This window comes from Octopus bimaculoides, chromosome 10 (genome assembly GCF_046866305.1).
Source record: "Octopus bimaculoides isolate indiv1 chromosome 10, ASM4686630v1, whole genome shotgun sequence".
NCBI lineage: Eukaryota > Metazoa > Mollusca > Cephalopoda > Octopoda > Octopodidae > Octopus > Octopus bimaculoides.
The window spans coordinates 34,270,268-34,289,753 of NC_142937.1; the positions used below are offsets into that span (position 1 = coordinate 34,270,268).

The 19,486-nt window shown below is 34.2% G+C and overlaps 1 protein-coding gene across 1 annotated transcript in view; it reads right to left on the minus strand.

Annotated features, from left to right (window-relative positions):
* LOC106877315 (cytosolic carboxypeptidase 6-like) overlaps positions 1-19,486 on the minus strand; it is a 1,751,930-nt gene that overhangs the window by 1,174,627 nt on the left and 557,817 nt on the right. The window contains exon 8 of the mRNA XM_052971128.2: positions 6,029-6,140. Coding sequence (XP_052827088.2) covers positions 6,029-6,140 — 112 coding nt within the window. The remainder of the gene's footprint in view (positions 1-6,028; positions 6,141-19,486) is intronic.

Sequence of the window (19,486 nt, forward strand, 5' to 3'; positions counted from 1 at the left end):
TTCCACTATTTCTGCCTTCCACTTTTTTTCTTCAGCATCATGAGTAATTCACAGAGAAGAGGAGGAAAAGTTTGGCAATGTTTGCACAACAATAACTCATTGACTGGTTTATTTTCTTCCCCCATTGCTGTGGCTTACATTCAACATTAATAGTACAGTCAGAAGTAGTAGCATGAGCAATGCTTTTGCTCATCAACAGACATAAACAGCCACTTGGCCTCCCTCATTCTTGACCCAGTGAAATATCCATTCTGAATATGGTCAGTTGACACAGACCAGTTTCATCACTCTCACCCACTTTTCAGTAAATCCACTAGAGGGTAGCACCTACCTCTCCAATATCTCCTTCCTATGCAAGTGGAAGTTGAAAAAACTGATGAGGACCTGGTTGAAGAGGAAGGCGTCCATCCTCAGTTCTTTCAGTTATGTCCATCATACAGTGTCTTTTGCTATGTTTTTTTTGACCAAAGGAAAACAGCAGGTCTGTCCTGGCAGTAGGCTAGGCTGTTATCTCTATCAGTCCTTACAACTGTTTGACAAAACACAGTGCCATTTTAGCCACATTATAGGCCCCTGGGTAAATTAACGCACTGAGTCATATACTATTTATTTATTGACAGCAAGCCACAGCATATACACATCAGAATTCCATAGACCCATGAGGCTCCTGGGCAATTGCCCTAGGTGCTCATGCATTAGGTGAGACCTGGCAAGGCAACAATACTCAGACTCTAAACAAGTGCACACAGACATATGTCTTAGATAAACCCATGTAGTACCATCACCGTTCTTGTAGAGTTTATCGAGAATTAATAATGCTTCCTGGTAGCATTGCCAAGTTAGAAATTTCTGGAAGCTGACCATAGTCCCCTGGTTGCAAATTCTCTAGAATAGGCCATTCAGTTAATCATTATTGTTTCCCAGCATCAGTCTCACTGAAAAATAATTTTTTAAATTAACAAGTGTTGACAGAAGCTGCATAGTTTAGTGAAGCTAAGAAAACTAATGACACTTTATTGTATTTAGTAGATACTATTGACCTAGTTATGTATTTGAAAAGTGCTTTCAAAGACAGAAGATTCTATAAAGCATCTTTGCTTACTTTCTATCTAAGTAATGAGAGAAATCTTTGCTAAAAGCTGAAAACTATATTTACAGTGATGAGAATTAAGAAAGTTGCTGAAATAAATAACTCATCAGGCAATTCCTACAGAATTAATTTGGACATATGTCTAATAAATAGCAAGCAATATTTGTAGATATCAAAGTATAATTCCTCAATGTATACAGTATATGATGGTTGTTGATTCTGATTTGATGTGCTTTCTTCATGCTTCACTTCAAATTGATGTCTCAAGAAGTAGTCTAGTTAGGTATTCTACAGAGAAATATCTTAGCAACAATCCCATTCACTTTGACAGGCTTATTAATATACGAAAGATCTGTTCTTGAAGAATCTTCTCAGAATATACAGGTGTTGTATCTCAGTAACATTTATGGCATAAACTCTGAGATCAACTTTCATTTCATTAATGGTTCACAAAATATTCAAAGTGTATAAATTAAGTAAATATAAAGTAATTACTTAATCCAAGTCCGAATATGAAAAAAGATGATTTCCTTTGATTGGTTTCATCAAGGGAAACTATTTGTTTGGTGTTATTAAACAGAGTAAATATAAAACTCAACTAAATACATTGAAAGCAAAAACACAGAATTCTTTGAAATTTTGTAGGGAACCAATTTATAGCCATGAATAAAGTGATTATTAAAAATTCTATTTAACAAAATAATTAATTTGCAGTTGCCATTAGTACAGACTCAGCCAAAGATATTTTTTAGTTCATATATATATTCCTAATAACATTTTATTGATATTTCTGTAACTCTTGGTTGCTAAAGTGATTCCGACTGGTATATTTTGCAGATTTATTCATATCTTCTAGAATACTGATAAATTAATTTTTTCGTTTTGCCCTAATTTTTTTCTTTTCCAGTGCCACCAAGAATTCTTGTAGAGTTCTGTTTTTTATTATATTTCTTTGTTTCCTAATTGTATTTACAGCTGTTTGTTTTTTCTCAATGGAATCATTTACTTCATCTTCAATTTCTAGTTCATTTCATACCAATTAGTAGAAGATTGGAACCTTATCTATACACACATGTGTGCCTGTCTATAGAAACGGGACACTGGCTGACATACAGACATATATATATATATATATATGTATATACATATATATAGACATATAGATATATATATACATTCAAACATACATGCATACAAAACACACACATACATGCACAGATCTGTTTGTATTTATAAATGAATGCATACACATATATATGTCTGTCAGTCTGTCTCTTTCAGTCATCTGGAATTGACATCATTCTATAATGTTTGTAAGAAAGGGTTATAATGCCTCTTATCTATTATACTATGATTCTTCAAGATCTTGCAATGGGAATATACCATTTGTAAACAATTCATTAAACTTGTAAACAGGATAAAACTTTAGTGTGGGTGAAATAAAAAGGTAAGTACATCTTTCCTGTGCTACAGATGTGGAGAAAAAAGTGGAAGTTTTTCGACTTCCACTTTTCAACAGTTTGTTGTCTGCTTCTCAGACAAAAAATGCTCAACTTACTTCATCAATTAATAGCATAGATCAGCTACTAAATAAAGCAGTCAAAAATCAGACTAGTACCATGGTGGATAATTCATTATACTGACTTGAGCATAGTCTGAACACTGGTTTTATGATGAAGTTTATCTATCTAAAATACCAAAATTACTGTAGAAATTCTCATCTATCTATATATCTTGAAATAAAAACCGTTCAATATTAGTAACAATTAGTGAATGCTATATTAGGAGATAAAATTGCTGTATATGACTCAGTAAATAATACACTTTCTAACTCGATAAAAATATAAAGATTTCTGTCAGAAATTGTTGTAGTTCAAAGATTCATCTTATCCTATTTAAACCTAGACAACACTTCATCCAGCTGTGAGTCAGAGTTGTGAAATGGTAATTAATTTATCACTAATCTACAGTCGAATCATTCTAAAATTGGGAGATACAAGATATGAAGGATATCAGACTAAAACAAAGTTTATATGAGCTGAGTTAAAACTTAGAATAATGACAGCAAATAATAAATATATCATTAATAATTACATTGCATGCTTGAAGAAATGTTAAGCAATGTTGTCTCTTATGAACAAAAACAGTATACATCTGAATAGCTTGTAAAGTCCAACATGAAATCTTTATGACAGGCGGACAATGTTTAATTTAGAACAGGCACACATTATAAGATTAAACTACAAGTTACAATACAACTGTCTAGTTAATTTAAAACTGTATTACAATGTAGCAGAAGATTTCACTATAGAAATGTGCATATGTATATATATATATATATATATATATATATATATATATATATACATACATACATACATATATACATACATACATATATGTACATATACTTCAAGCAATTTGTCAGTCTTTTTAACTCACTATTACAACCCGTCTGTCTGTACATCTCTGTATAACTCTATTTATTGCTCCATATGACCTTCTTTCTTATTAACCATGTAAATATGTATGTATATTCCATCATTTTATAGAGATTCAGTAAAAATCCAAGCAATGAAAAATGAATGATAAGCAATGGTTTCATAATATTAAAAAAGACAAAAAAAAAAGCCATCAAAAATAAATATCAGTAAAAGGTGTTTAAAGATATAAAATGTTCTACTGGGAGAAAAAAAAATTATACGGCCAGTTTTTTAAACTCATATTTATGACAGTGGACACAGAAAGATTGATATATAGGGAAGTCAATTAAAATAATAATATTCAAATAAATATTTATGAGTGGTACTATGGAAAAAAAAGATAGAGTAGTAATAGTAGTTGCAGTGGTATAGTGGTATGTGCTGTCACAGTGTATCACTGTATCCACCATTTGTTGGTGATCCCTACATCAGACAAACGAGATACACATTTGAGTTACTCAGGTGACAACCCTCCAGCCCATGAGTCTGCTTGGGTAGTCATTGTTGGTGTGTGGTTTTTTTTTTGTGGTTGGTGTGCAAATCCTACCTCAACCTCTTTTAGTCGACTTATTTGACATGCAGAGGAAACGTTAGGTCTTTTCTTTGACATGCTTGTCTCCACACACCACATGGAAAACAAGAAAGAGACACCAAAAAAATTAATAAAAGTATTAAAAGCATATTTAGTTTTCCTCGTGATATCTATACAACTAAAATGTGTGTATCATGAGCTCAAAATTTTGTAAGTTTCATATGTACACTTTATATAATATATGATAAACAGATGCCTGTACGTTTAATGTCTTCACCATAATGATGACCAAAAACAGTGAAAAGATTATGAGAAAGAAAAGCAACAATATGATGTTCATAGCATGTGTATGTGCAAATACACATGCTGCGAACATCATATTGTGGGTTTTGGGATCTCCACTACTTTATTATCTCCCCTTCTTCCTAGTTCTCCTGTGTGGCTCCTCTGTCCAGCATTAGCCATGATAGATCACTATCCACTGCACATTCTTTATTTTCTCTCCTTGTTTCTTTCTGTGGAAGAGCGTAGGCTCAAAACGTTTAAGACTTTTTCACTTCCCAAGTGTGAAACTAATAAATCAGTTTGTTGTCTACACAACCTGTCTTCATCTTTTCTTTCTTTTTTGTGAATTCTCCCAATATATATACATTCCCAACCAGTTTGAAGGTGACAGTAGAATTAGCTGCCCTGATATATTCATAATATAAAATTGCAATTATATATCTATATATATCTATTTATCTATCTGTATATATATATATATATATATATATATATATATATATATATATATATATATATATATATATATATGTATATACACCCCAACAAATACATATTTATATGTACACACACACAAACACACAAAGATTTCTGAAAAGTTTCTGGCTTTACAGGAGGTATCATGAAAGGCCTGGTTAGAGGCCCAACCTTCCAAGCTCTTTTACGGGGCTTACAAAAACTGAATAACCACTACAGTAAGTGTGTGAATCTGAGAGGGAAATATGTTGAACAAGATCCTAATTAACTTATCCTCCCGTATTTTCTTTTATCCAACGCTGAGAACTTTTCAGCACGTTTTTGTATATCATAATTAAGTTATAAGCATACATACACACACACAGGTATATAATGGATATTAATATAAAACAAAACTAATGATAAATCTTTCTTTATCTCTTCAACAGGCTTCTCCAGAACACTGACAAACTCAGTTAAAATTGTTTGCAAGAAAATCTTCCAATGTGTTTTTTTTTTTTTTTCTTAATAAACTCTAAATTGCACAATTTAAAATTAGTTTGTAAAGTTAATCATATCTTCTGCAGGAAACAAATGACGCAATATGACTTATGTTTTAAATAGCATTCAGTGTTTAAATTCGAAGTTTAAGTCTTTATAGTATAATACACAGCAATAATATTTATTTGCTTTTAGAAAACAAGAAAAAGAAATTACATGTAATTCAAAAGCTTGTCATAAAACAAATTTTTAATTTAAAAATAGGATTCTGAAATGGCTTCCCTGTATTAGAAATGTTTTGAAGACATTGTTAGTATATATATATATATATATATATATATATATATATATATATATATATATATATATATATATATATATATATATATGCACACACACACCTATCATTGGTATTATGTTAAACTGGTGTATGTCCAAATTTAGCCAAATGTGTTTTTTTCAATATTTAGTTTTGTTTGTAGTAGCTGGTTTTTTTGGTCAAGCTATCAGATCTCCAACTGCTTCAGATGCCAAGATATCAAAACTTGTCAAAGTGTAGTACAACAGTTTTGCTATGGAATGGTAAAACTATGTTTTCGTTTTCTGAAAAAGCAATGTTTTGGACTTACGACACTTTTGCATAACAGCTACGATATAATTAAACAATACAAATTGACTTACCTCACTGTTGTCTGCTTCCATCAGGACATTTTTGGTTGCGTAGAGTGTTGGATGGGCCCAGGGGTTAGGTTCCAGCCAATGTCTATTCAAATCATAGCCCATCAATGAACACCTTGCCAAAAAAAAAAAAAAAAAAAAAAAAAAACAGAATAAAACTTGGTTTCACTGAAAGACATTGTAATAAAAAGAGAAAACAGGACTGAGCAAATAGTTTATTGATTACGATTTAGAATTTCTGAGACAAACCAAATGCTTGTGACAGCAGATTAAGTAGCTATAAACATAGCACAGACAGTACAAAGTAGTTGAGAGGGAAATGGCGAACTAAAACTGATCCACAACAGAAGTAGGATTGCCATATTGTAGAAAAAGAGGAATGCAGTAACTAAAGAGTCATCATTAAGTCAGATTTATGTTGCATCTAAATTGTCCATAGTCAATACGAACAGAATATTGATATAGTAATATGCTTATGTGTGTGTGTGTGTGTGTGAGTGTGTATTTATATATGTATGAAGAGATCAATAATTTTGACTTGATGTCTCAGATGGAAGATAAATGACCGACAGGTTTTCTGACTAATGTAGAATATGCTACATATATTTGTATATTTTATCAATCGTTTTCCATGAAATGCTAATATTTAGGCAAATCAGTAAAACCAGAAATCACTGAAATACTTAGCAAGGACTCCAGCAACAAGGTTTCAAACAACACTGATGATTATTTTCTGTATTAAGCATATGGAGCAGAGACCTATTGCAAATTTGACCAACAGCAAAATAATTATAAACACTTGTGGCATGGTTAGAACCATGATTGATATGCTACAGTTCATAGCAGACACTCACACACAAATACACGCATATGCACATTTATGCTCTCCACTATCTATCACTCATTGTCCTGACATCTAAATCAGCTTTTCTATAGGGCTATGGCATGACCATACTTTGAGTTTGTATCTCCAGTCTGAAATCCCCAATTTCTCCAGAATATCACTGAAAGCTATCAAGAGACATGCAACCAAGCAAGTACTCTCCATCAGTCACAGTATTCTGAACATCTTGCTTCTCTGCACATCAACACACTAAATCTTTTAATAATTAGTAGCTGATTTGGTAGGACCTCACATGATTATCTACCATCTTTCAAACAATAACTTAGGCCACCTTTTCTTAATTCAATTTCTCTATCACCCATTGACATGCTTATAAAATCAAAGACAGTGCAGCATCCATGACTTTCAGAACATTTCTTTCATGTCCAGAATTGTTGAACCATGGAGTAAACTACAAGTGTTGGTCGTTGGCTGTCAGGAACACTATATCCTTCAAAAATTCTAAGCTCCCTAAAAGTTATCAATTCTAATCTTGATGCACCATTGCAACCTTTCCTCTTTATTCTTCCTTTGCCATCCACTTTTTGTGTTTAATCCTGTGTACTGTGCATGTATTTCTAGCTTTCATTGCTGTCTTTCTTTATTTGACTTATGGCTGCTTTCTATCCCCTATTTTATCTATTCCCAACAAGTTGAATGCACCTGAGTACTGTATACAATAAGCTCATTATTATTATTATTATCATTATTTTTATTATTATTATTATTATTATTATTATTATTATTATTATTATGATATATAACAGTGTGATGATGATGTGTTGGCCATGATGTTAGGGAAGGTCTGTAAAGATCACACTGCATTGTCTATACAGAAAGTATTTTACTGAACTTCAATGTTCAGTAATTTGTGTGAAATAATCACAGAAGAAGTTCATGTAATTCCAAGAATTTATAGACTTATCAAACCAATACAAACAGAGAAAATCAAATGTGAAAATACCATCAGTTATGTACAGGAAACACTACAGAGCCTCATTGGTGTGTTGCAATCTCTCACTAACAATTATGTATTGAGAAGTTATTGATGCATTTAATTTTTCTTATTCCTTGTAAGCCTAGTACTTATTTTATCAGTCTTTTTTGCCAAACTGCTAAGTCATGGAGGATATAAACACACCAACATCGGTTGTAAAGCGATGATGGGACAAACACAGACACACAAATACACCCCCCTCACACACACATATATATGATGGGTTTCTTTCAGTTTCCGACTACCAAATCCACTCACAAGGCTTTGGTTAGCCCGAGGCTATAGTAGAAGACACTTCCCCAAGGTACCACACAAAGGGACTGAATCTGGAACAATGTGGCTGGGATGCAAGCTTCTTACCACACAGCCACTCCTGTGCACATACGTACATACATACATACATACATACATACATACATATGTATGTATGTATGTAAGCATATTCCAATCTATACCAGCCAGCCAGCATGGAACATCATCACCGTTATTTTAATGTCCACTTTTTCATCCTTGAAATCAGTCAAATAGAATTTGGGACAGATTTTCTATGACCAGATGCCCTTCCTGTCACCAACCCTCACTTTTTTCCAAGCAAGTTAATATTTCCTTATGACCAGATATGTTTTCACACAAACCTGGAAAGCTAGCAGTATGATGGAAAGCTAGCAGTATGATGACACATATTTACAATTGTCACATAATGTCAAGATAAAGAGACAACCCCATCCACACAAACATACATGTACATATACATATATACAATTTCCATTTATTAAATCCACTAACAAGGCTTTGGTTACCCTGGGGCTATATTAGATGACACTTGTCCAAGGTGTCGTGCAGTTGGTCTGAATCCAGAACCTTATGGTTGCGAAGTAAACTTTTTACAACCCAACTGTACTTGCACCTAAGAACATAGATTTTAAAATAATGGTGATATATATATATTTCAACATGCATTCATGCATGCATGCATACATACATACATACATACATACATACATACATGCATATATAAATATATATATTATGCACTCACATGAAATAAAATAGCTCTTGAAAGTGGCTCAATCATCACTGGCAAATAGTCACATGCACATGCACACAGACACACACATCTTACTCTGTGATGACAATTAAAATTGTAGTAATTTCTAATTCCATAACAGCTCTAATGTATGCATGTATGCATATATATATATATATATATATATATATATATATATATATATATATATATATATATATATACATTGAGCTGAATTCATGATACATATGGTATTAATAATGTATTATGTTATTAACTTTAAACTATTGAACTTCAGTGGAATGGATATGGTGCCTAACATCAAAATATTATTAAGTCACTGAATCATGCATTCAGTTTCTTCCATTAAATTAGCAGTTTTATAATGAAATCAATTTGTTTTCATATTTAAATATATATAGTTTTTGTCTCAGAAGGCATTGCCTATTTTGCTTAGCAAGCTGATTTACTCCTGATGACTACATGACTCATCATCATTACTGTTTAATGTTTGTTTTCCATGCTGGCATGGGTTGGATTGCTTGACTGGAACCGGCAAGGCTAGGGGTTGCACCACATTCCATAGTTTGTTTGGGCTTGGTGTCTATGGAGGGATACCCTTCCTAATCCCAACCACTCCACAGAGTGTACTGGCTGCTTTTTGCATGACCAGTGCATTTTACATGGCACCATCATCAGTGCTTTTTACGTGGCACTATCACCAGTGCGTTTTATATGGCACCATCACCAGTGCTTTTTACATGACACCATCACCAGTGCTTTTTACGTGGCACCATTACAAGTGCATTTTATGTGGCACCATCACCAGTGCGTTTTATGTGGCACCATCACCAGTGCTTTTTACATGGCACCATCACCAGTGCTTTTTACGTGGCACCATTACAAGTGCATTTTATGTGACACCATCACCAGTGCTTTTTATGTGGCACCATCACCAGTGAATTTTACATGGCACCATCACCAGTGCCTTTTACGTGGCACCATCACCAGTGCTCTTTATGTGATACCTTGGTTTTAAGATCTCAATTCTGTTGTGGTGGGCAGGTCTTCTTGACTGCTTATCTATACACATACATACATCACTCACTGCATCAAAATGTTTACTGTTGTATTAAACCACTTTAACAAAACTGCCACTGTAACAAAAAACAAGCATTATAACATAAATGGCTACAACAAAACAACTGCTATTATACAGAGGATTATAATAAAACTGTAGACTAGGTAGGTTGTGTTATAGAAAAATGCCTGTTATTTAACGCTAAGTAAAGAACTAAAAACAATCACTTAATCATAAATAGTTAGATAATAACATTCAGAATAAAATTTATTTCTTTAATTTGATAATGCACAATTAGATTTCCAATTAGATTCAGAGAAAACAAAGAAATAAAATCTACAAAAAAAAGGACATTAATTTCAATAAATACACTCTAATGGTTTTTCTAATTATAATAATTTTAATTATAGAGTAAATTATTAGACATTGCCTTCCTTATTTTAAGCTTCCTGAAGGAAACAGATATTTGAAAGTCAATTTAAGAAATATTTCAACATGTGAGTTATTGTATGTTTTTTTTTTTTTTTTTTTCAAGCTGAAGTTGACCAGATACAACACTTTTAAACTACATGAAATATGATTTTGAATTGATGCAGTTATTATATATTTTGAGAAAAATGTGTATTTTTAGAGAGAGAGGAGAGGAGGAGAGAGGGAGAGAGAGGGACTGAGGGAGAGAGAGAAACAGAGCAATGCAGGCAGAGGTCAGAGAGTGAAAGTGTGAGACAGCAAAGATAAATGTAAACAAGTAAAATGTGAGATAAGTGATATCTTCCTCTCTTATTGGTGAACATAGACAGCAGGTCACTATTTACTTTGCAAGCCACAGGTAAATCTTATTTAATTTATGTTGCAAAAACTCAATGCATTGGGTCTGATGTTTAATAATTCATAATTGGTCCTTATACTAATTTCACAATATATTTTCTACGTGTTTTTTAACATGTCTCTTGAATAACACCATTTTTGCAATATGACATACGCACTTTACATACGATTATATATGCATCAGCAAAGGAAGTGAGCTGGCCGAAACGTTAGCACGCCGGGCGAAATGCTTAGCGGTATTTTGTCTACTGTTACATTCTGAGTTCAAATTCTGCCGAGGTCGACCTTGCCTTTCATCCTTTCGGGGTTGATAAATTTAGTACTGGGGTCGATGTAATCGACTTAATCCGTTTGTCTGTCCTTGTTTGTCCCCTCTATGTTTAGCCCCTTGTGGGCAATAAAGAAATAAGGAACATTAGCACACTGGGTGAAATCCTTAGCAGTATTTTGCCCGTCACTATGTTCAGAGTTCAAATTCCACCAAGGTCAACTTTACCTTTCATCCTTTCAGGGTCGATAAAATAAGTACCATTGAAACACTGGGGTCAATGTAATTGACTCATTCACTGCCCCCAAAAAGCTGCCTTTGTGGCAAAATTTGAAACCATTATATATACATTTTTTTGTTCTTTTATTCTTTTACTTGTTTCAGTTATTTGACTGTGGCCATGCTGGAGCACCGCCTTTAGTCGAATCAAATCGACCCCAGGACTTATTCTTTGTAAGCCTAGTACTTATTCTATCGGTCTCTTTTGCTGAACAGCTAAGTTACTGGGACGTAAACACACCAGCATCGGTTGTCAAGCAATGTTGGGGGGACAAACACAGATAAACAACATATACACACACATACACGTATATATATATACATATATATGATGGGCTTCTTTCAGTTTCCGTCTACCAAATCCACTCACAAGGCTTTGGTCGGCCCGAGGCTATAGTAGAAGACACTTGCCCAAGGTGCCACACAGTGGGACTGAACCCGGAACCATGTGGTTTGTAAGCAAGCTACTTACCACACAGCCACTCCTGCGCTATCAGAATATATTTGGATTTATGCCATGAAAATACGTCAGTTTCCCTCTTGCACATATGCATACATACAGATATACACATACATACACGTATATACACATGCACGTATGTATGCACTCACACATACAGGCTAAAGCATAGATGTACTAGTCTTACTTTTCATCCTTGTTTACTGCTGCTTCAACAAAATATGGATCAAATACATTTATTTAAAAAAATGGAAGACATGGATATAAACAATGATTACATAATATTGATTCATGTAAAGTAAAAGCTATAGTCATATCTTCATGTCTGAATGAATAAATTTCTTGAAGAAAAACTTGGGTGAATTCACCTAAATTCAGACACAGACTATTTGGTAGGAGGGGCATATATCTTCATAGGAGGAAATTCCACTAGACATGCAAATAATGCAAATGTAAATGGTAAAGATAATAGTCTTTATGTATTTGTTGATATAATTATTTTTTTGAAAGTAAACTACATGCATATGTACATTCATAGATACATAAGAAAATACATACATATATATATACATATAGGAATCTATCTATCTATCTATCTATCTATCTATCTATCTTATTTCTTTACTGCCTACAAGAGGTTACACACAGAGGGGACAACCAAGAATAGACAAACGGATTAAGTTGATTATATCGACCCCAGTGCATAACTGGTACTTATTTAATCGACCCTGAAAGGACGAAAGGCAAAGTCGACCTCAGCAGAATTTGAACTGAGAACATAGTGGCAGACGAAAGAAGCATAATATGCCCTGTTAACTGTGGTGCGGTTTGCCAGAAAATCCATCATCACTACTCTGCAGCAGACTCAAAAGACAGTGAGCATCACTTTGCCTGCTGAGGATTGGACATGAACCTTCTTTAGAGATGGTGAGTTATGCCTCCATTGCTTTGACTAGACTTTAGTTTCAGGATTATAATGATGGACCCATTTTTTATCCTGTGTGATAACTCTGCCAAAAAAAAGTCCCCCTCGTTTTCTTGGTACATTACCAAAAGTGTCTGGGAGCAATTGACACATTCCTTCTTCTGAAAAGGTGTGAGCATCTGGGGAATCCATCATGCAGACAACTTCCACATATGCAAATGGTCATGAATGATATTTTTCACGAACTCTACACTTATCTTCATTTCCTGGGCTAGTTGCTGAATAGATATGTGGTGATCCTCCAAAATGGTGGCTTCCAGTTTATGGATAGTGTCCTCATCAATGGTGGAATGTGATCGTTCAGGAATAAGAGCATTTTCCATGGATGTCTGACCACATTTGAACTGGCGATGCCAGTGTTTGACTACATTGTATGATGGTGCATCATCACCATAAACTTCTATCATCTCATTAAAAGTGTCTTTTGGTGTACGACCTTTCAAGTATAAGAATCTGATCACTGATCTGCATTGAACTGCCTCCAGTATAATAACACCTTAGTCCACTTCAGCAGCCATAAAAGGCAAACAAATACTAGTGGAAAGCTGCAATTTACAACGTGACATGTAAAAAAATGTATAATTATACTTGTACAAGTTCCGTTTCCTGCAATAACTAGAAGTGGGTCAGGGGAAATCTTTAATGAATACCCCTTGTGTGTATGCATATATATATATGTGTGTGTGTGTGTGTGTGTGTGCATACATACATATACATATATATATATATATATATATATATATATATATATATACCTGCATACCTGCTTACCTGCCAGCATGTGCACACATGCACATACGCACACACACACACACACACACACAAATTGTTCACAAATGAGAGCAGCAGTGTGTCAAACTCTTTCATTCATCAAATGCTAACCATTAAAGAAAGGTTAATGAAGGTGTAGTAACACCATCTGGTGATGCTCCAGCATGATCACAGTTCTTGAGCTGAAATTATTTAAAGAGTAAAAGAATACATAAAGGGAGAGCACTTGGAAGAGATCTAATGGTTGGATACTTGTATAAGATGTTGACCTTCTACAGAAAGCCATTGATGTGTGTATTCAGAAGAAATACGGAAAGGATAACAAGGATATCTTGCTATCCTTGCTATTCAGAAGAACTGGAAAGGATAGCAAGGACGAATCTTGTAGCCAAGAATGAAACCACAGAGTAAGCAGAAACCTATAGGTTCATTGCTTTGCCTAAGCTAAATGTAACTACATTATAAAATCTGCCTCAACCAATTCCTCAAGGATCATCATGAGTGAGAAGAAGGGAGTGTGGGGTAGTGCTGTCTTAAGGTGTAAGCAAACCGGGCAGCTGCCCGGGGGTGGGGGTGGGGCTCATATGCTTTGGGGCCCAGTTCTGATTTATGTATGTTGTGGTTCACTGTCAATAAGTAATTAGTGTAGGATCCACTGGATTGATTTGCTCAAGGGTCTATACGGTTGCTAAGATGCCTCTGGTTGGAGATATGCCAAAGAACCTTTGATAGGCAAAGTTGTATTGACCAAAGTAAAAGACACTACAGAATCCTTGCAACAGTATGGCTTGATTATAGGAAAGTATTTGACTCTATTCCCCACCCATGGTCACTGAGGTCTTTGCACTTGGCAAAAATACCTGCTACATTAGATGCTGCCACTGAAAGGCTTACAAAAACCTGCTCAACAACCCTCACAATTACAGCTGAGAGTATAGAAGACATATCCAATGTGATAAATATTTGAAAGGAAATATCCAGAGAAGCTAATTTTCCTGCATTTCTGTTTATTTAGGTATTATATATGTTATTATTTCTTTTACAAAATTCCAGTGGCTACATGCTAGGAGCTGCAATTGCTGAAGATACCAATGTAACCTGTAATTTCTTTGTAGATGACCTGAAGTGCTATGCTAAGATGTTTACAATGCCAAAAACCAGTTGGAGTTAATAACATTTTCAGCTGACACACGAAAGGAATTTGGCCAAAGGAAGTGTTTGTATTTCATTGTTGAACATATAAAATCAGTCTCCAAAGCCTAGAAACTGTGCATCAAAAGTCGTTTTGTATCAACTGTTCAACACAAAAAAAATGCTACAAATATCTAGGCATTAATGAAAATTTATCATATGCTGTTGCTGTGAACAAAGAGTGACCTACAAATATTACATCAGACTTAGAAAATTATGACTATTGGAGCTCTCCTCCTCCAACAAGACAATATCCTACAGTGCATTTTCAGTACCAGTGTTGACAGCAATATTTGGGGGTATTTCACTGATCTGAAGATGAGGTCCAGTCCATAGATATTAAAACCAACCAGCTTCTAGCACCAACTAAAAACTCCCACAGAAAGAGTAATACCAATAGGGGAGACAAATGAGGTAGAAGACTGGGGTCAATGCAGACAGTCTTCAAATGTTGCATTAACATCATGATAAATATTATTAACATTTATAAAATGCTTTATTTATCCTAAATAATAAATTCTAGGCCAGAACTGTTCCAAAATTAAATAACACAAAATTCTTTATACTAATACTGAGTTCACTATGTGCTATGCATGTTAAAATAATTCTTCATCAAATTCATATTTCCCACTCCATCAATTGAATTTTCCTTAGATGCTCAATAAATGTCAATATTGTCAAGACTGTTATTCAGTTTAGCCTTCAACCTTTTCTTGTCCAGATCAATTGATCATATATGATCATCCACCAAGTCAAAACCAATCCAAGGTTTATATAGATTAAGCTACTAGAATATTCAGGGTTATCTTTGTTACGCTACACAATTATTTCTGCCCATGAAGTTTACCTTGCCCTATATCAGCTCTGATCCAGCAGACCAATAAGCAAAGGCTTACCAACACTGACCACCTTGTTTTTTTTATTCAGACACAGTTAATATAAGACTACATTATCTACGGTGGCTATTTTTTGATGGGAGAGTGAGATTTGAGGGAGATGTGACTGTTATTTCAAGGAGATTAAGTAGCAACTTAGAGAACACCTCATTTTTGTAGTAGATGTTGTTGTTGTTTTGCCCTGAATCAGATTGGATTTAGCAGCCATGATCAAAATACATTTCAAACATGACAATCCTGTCCTCTTTTGTATTTTAGGCACAGTTTGTCTAGGATCACATCATCCAATGTATCCGGTTTTAAGTTGTTAGAATTGTGATTTTAGTGTGAGTTGGCTGTTATTTCTAGCAAACAGAGCAAGCAAATGACCTTCCTCATCAGCTTGATTACAACATCACTGTTTGTAGAAATCTAATGTTAGGGTAGCCAGTGAGATATCCTAATGATAGCTATATTAGTCAGTGATGTATTCCAATGACAGCCACTTGAACCAGTCAGGGACCCCAAAGACAATAAACCTTAGCCAGTGAGATGTCCTAATGACAGCTATATTAGTCAGTGAGATATCCCAAAGACAGCTATATTAGTTGGTCAGTTATCCCAAACACAGTTACTTTAACGAGTGAGAAATCCCAATGTTAGCTATAATAGTCAGTGAGATATTCCAGTGTCAGCTACTTTAGCCAGTGAGATATTGCAGGGACAGCTAATTTAGCCAGTGAGCTGTCACAGTGGCAGCTATATTAATCAGTGATATATCCCAAAAACAGCTATATTAGTTAATGAGATATCTCAAGGACAGCTATATTAGTCAGTGAGATATCACAAACAGCTAAATCAATGTTGCAGCACAGTGTTATACCACCTAATATCAATACTTTTATAGCTATTCAAGGTAATAACACTTAGACTATAAAACAGTAAGATATGTAGTGAGCATAAGTTAGAAAAGAGATGTTAACACCAAGAGTTTATTGAAGTAAATACCAGTTAAAATACATTGATACAACAATTGATATTACGTATGTTTACTACAGAAATAAATTAACAGTAGCAGTCACAGAGGAAACTATGCATTGCTTCCATAGTTTTATCCAAAGTTCTGTTAGAAACACTTTGGTTGTATCAAGCTTTCTTCTTTCTAATTTATGTTTCTTCATAAAAATTTGAAGTTAAGCATTTAGCTAGCAATAATTCTTAATCTGCTGGAGAATTAGACCAGTTTAGGTTATTTAATTTGTTACTTTGTGTTTTTGTATTCTATCAATCATCCTATGTATGTACATACGTACATATCTATCTATCTATCTATCTATCTATCTATCTATCTTTCTATCTTTTTATCTATTTCTTTGTTCTCCAATTCAACAGCTTAAAACACTGTAAACAATGTCTTCGATGCCATTATCAAGATTACATCTACCAGAATTGATCAAGCATGGATTATTTCCGCAGCATTTCAACAAATTACATGTGAATCTCAGCTTACAGTGAACATGTAAGTAGCTTGTGGATCTATCACTTTAGTTTTCACTACACAACACACACCTATTCTTGTACATAAACACACACACAAATTTACAAACAGGTATACATATGAAATGTTATATGCATGTATAATATATACATTAATACAAAGATATACATACACACATACACTAGTTTACACATAAGTGTACATTAATATGTATCAGCACACACACACACACACACACACCACATAATCCTCAAGATTGAATCTAGCTGTTGTATAGTGTAGATTTGTAAAACATTCAAAAACTTCCTTTAATTTTACTGCAGCAGCATATAAACATTCAATGATTAGATACATTCAAACTCACTCTCTCTCTCTCTCACACACACACACACACACACACATCCAAACACACACACACCTCATATATACATATATACAAGAACGGTGCAGGACACTTCACAGAATCAATCCTTGAAAGGGATATCAAGTCACCCTTCACTAACAGATTGAAGACAGCACAGACAAGTTAGAGGTGATCACTAGTGTAGCTAGGTGGGGGGTGGTAGGGGCGGCACTTTTTAAGGGGCACCGCTCTTGGGTCTGCTGTAGGTAATATGTGTTTTTTGTGGGGTCTGGGGGTGGCGAATGGAAGGGCGACCTCTGGTGGCACACACTCTAGCTACACTAGTGGTGGTCATGTCTCTGTAAACTGGAAATATAACACAAGGGATGTCTGAGGGGAAAAAAATCATGAACATTCAATAGCAGAACAGGAATGTTACTCAAAGAAATTGGGCAAGCCAACATCTTCAGCACTGAAACCTTGACTAAATAACACCTGTTTCAAAGGTTGGGCCAAGCTATGTGAATGACATAGGGCTGGTTGTTCAAAAAAATTGCATTGCACCTAACTAAATAACTGAAAGTACATGCGAGACAGACATGCTTTTATGGATATGAACTGTTAGTTAAGAATGTCAGGTAGTATGATTTGCATAGGGGCATGCCTTATGATAAGGAAGATTATGGAGGGATAAAACCAAACACTGATGAATACCAGAACTGATAGTATGGGAGTCTCAGAAATAGTTTTGTCAATGAAGCAGCCTTACATGAAACTTACCCTTCCTTGAAACAAGATATTAGTAGAGCCCATAGCTAGGAGAATCTTATGTTAGACTTAGTCAATGTCAAAGGCTTTACTAATGTCAAGAAAATACAACAGTCAATTGAAGTGTGATGTAGATGAGAAAATTTCCAGTAAATTTGGCTCTAAAGGGAACATACAAATTGAAGAAGTGTGAGTCTATAACTGTCTCCATTACTTTTGAGATACAATAATCACTTGCCATATCGTGGTTCACCCATCGTGCCCTGAGTACATCGTAGATTTTTCTGGTCAATATATGTAAATTTATATTGTGGACTCCTCAATATATTGCAGGTTTCTGCAGCCGATAGGTATTTATATTTTTTTAGACTTTAATTATTTTTGTGGTAAACTAAGCATTTTCAAGCCTAAAAATTTATAAATTACTAAATGAAAATGCAGTATAGTACTGCACTGTATAACACATGAATTAAAATATGTTAAAAGAAAATACGTAGTGTACCATAGATGAGTAAACAAAGAATCGCATATATTGTGTGGAAAACGAAACTTGGGAAGTGAGTGCGTGGTGTTGCTTTGCATTTATAATTTAAAAAATATATACAAATTATAAAAATAATCATAAAAACTATACAGTACAGTACTGTTTCTACTTAGTAGATTTTCACCTCTCGCAGGGGTTTTTAGAACATAACACTCATGATAGTCGAGGGATTACTGTATTAGAAATGAGGCTGGTTGACAAATTGTTAACAGGACTAAAGATATTGCTCTTCTTGAGAATAAGACTTTTTGTCTAATTAAATAGGTTCTGTAAGATAGAAGCTATTATCTAAATACATAAGTGCGCTCATATACAGAAATATACTCATATTTATAAATATACACACTTGAACAAATGCACATTCATATACGGATACTAATACACACTATGTATATAGAGATATGATTGAAGTTCATGCAACTGTCAAGAGAAATATTATCACAGTTATTTAAATTTCATTTTACGTGAAGCAAATTGAGTAAATCTTATCAATTTCTAGCTTTTTTTTCAAATTCATTAATTTACATTTTCCATGCTTGCTTAGTTGGGCTGGTCTTCTAGTTTATCCCTATCAGATATCAAGAGTGAAAACTGTTTTCTGCTATTCAGGTCAACTGAAACAAATAGCGTTGTGTGTTTGACTCAGAAACTGGACCCAGTGAC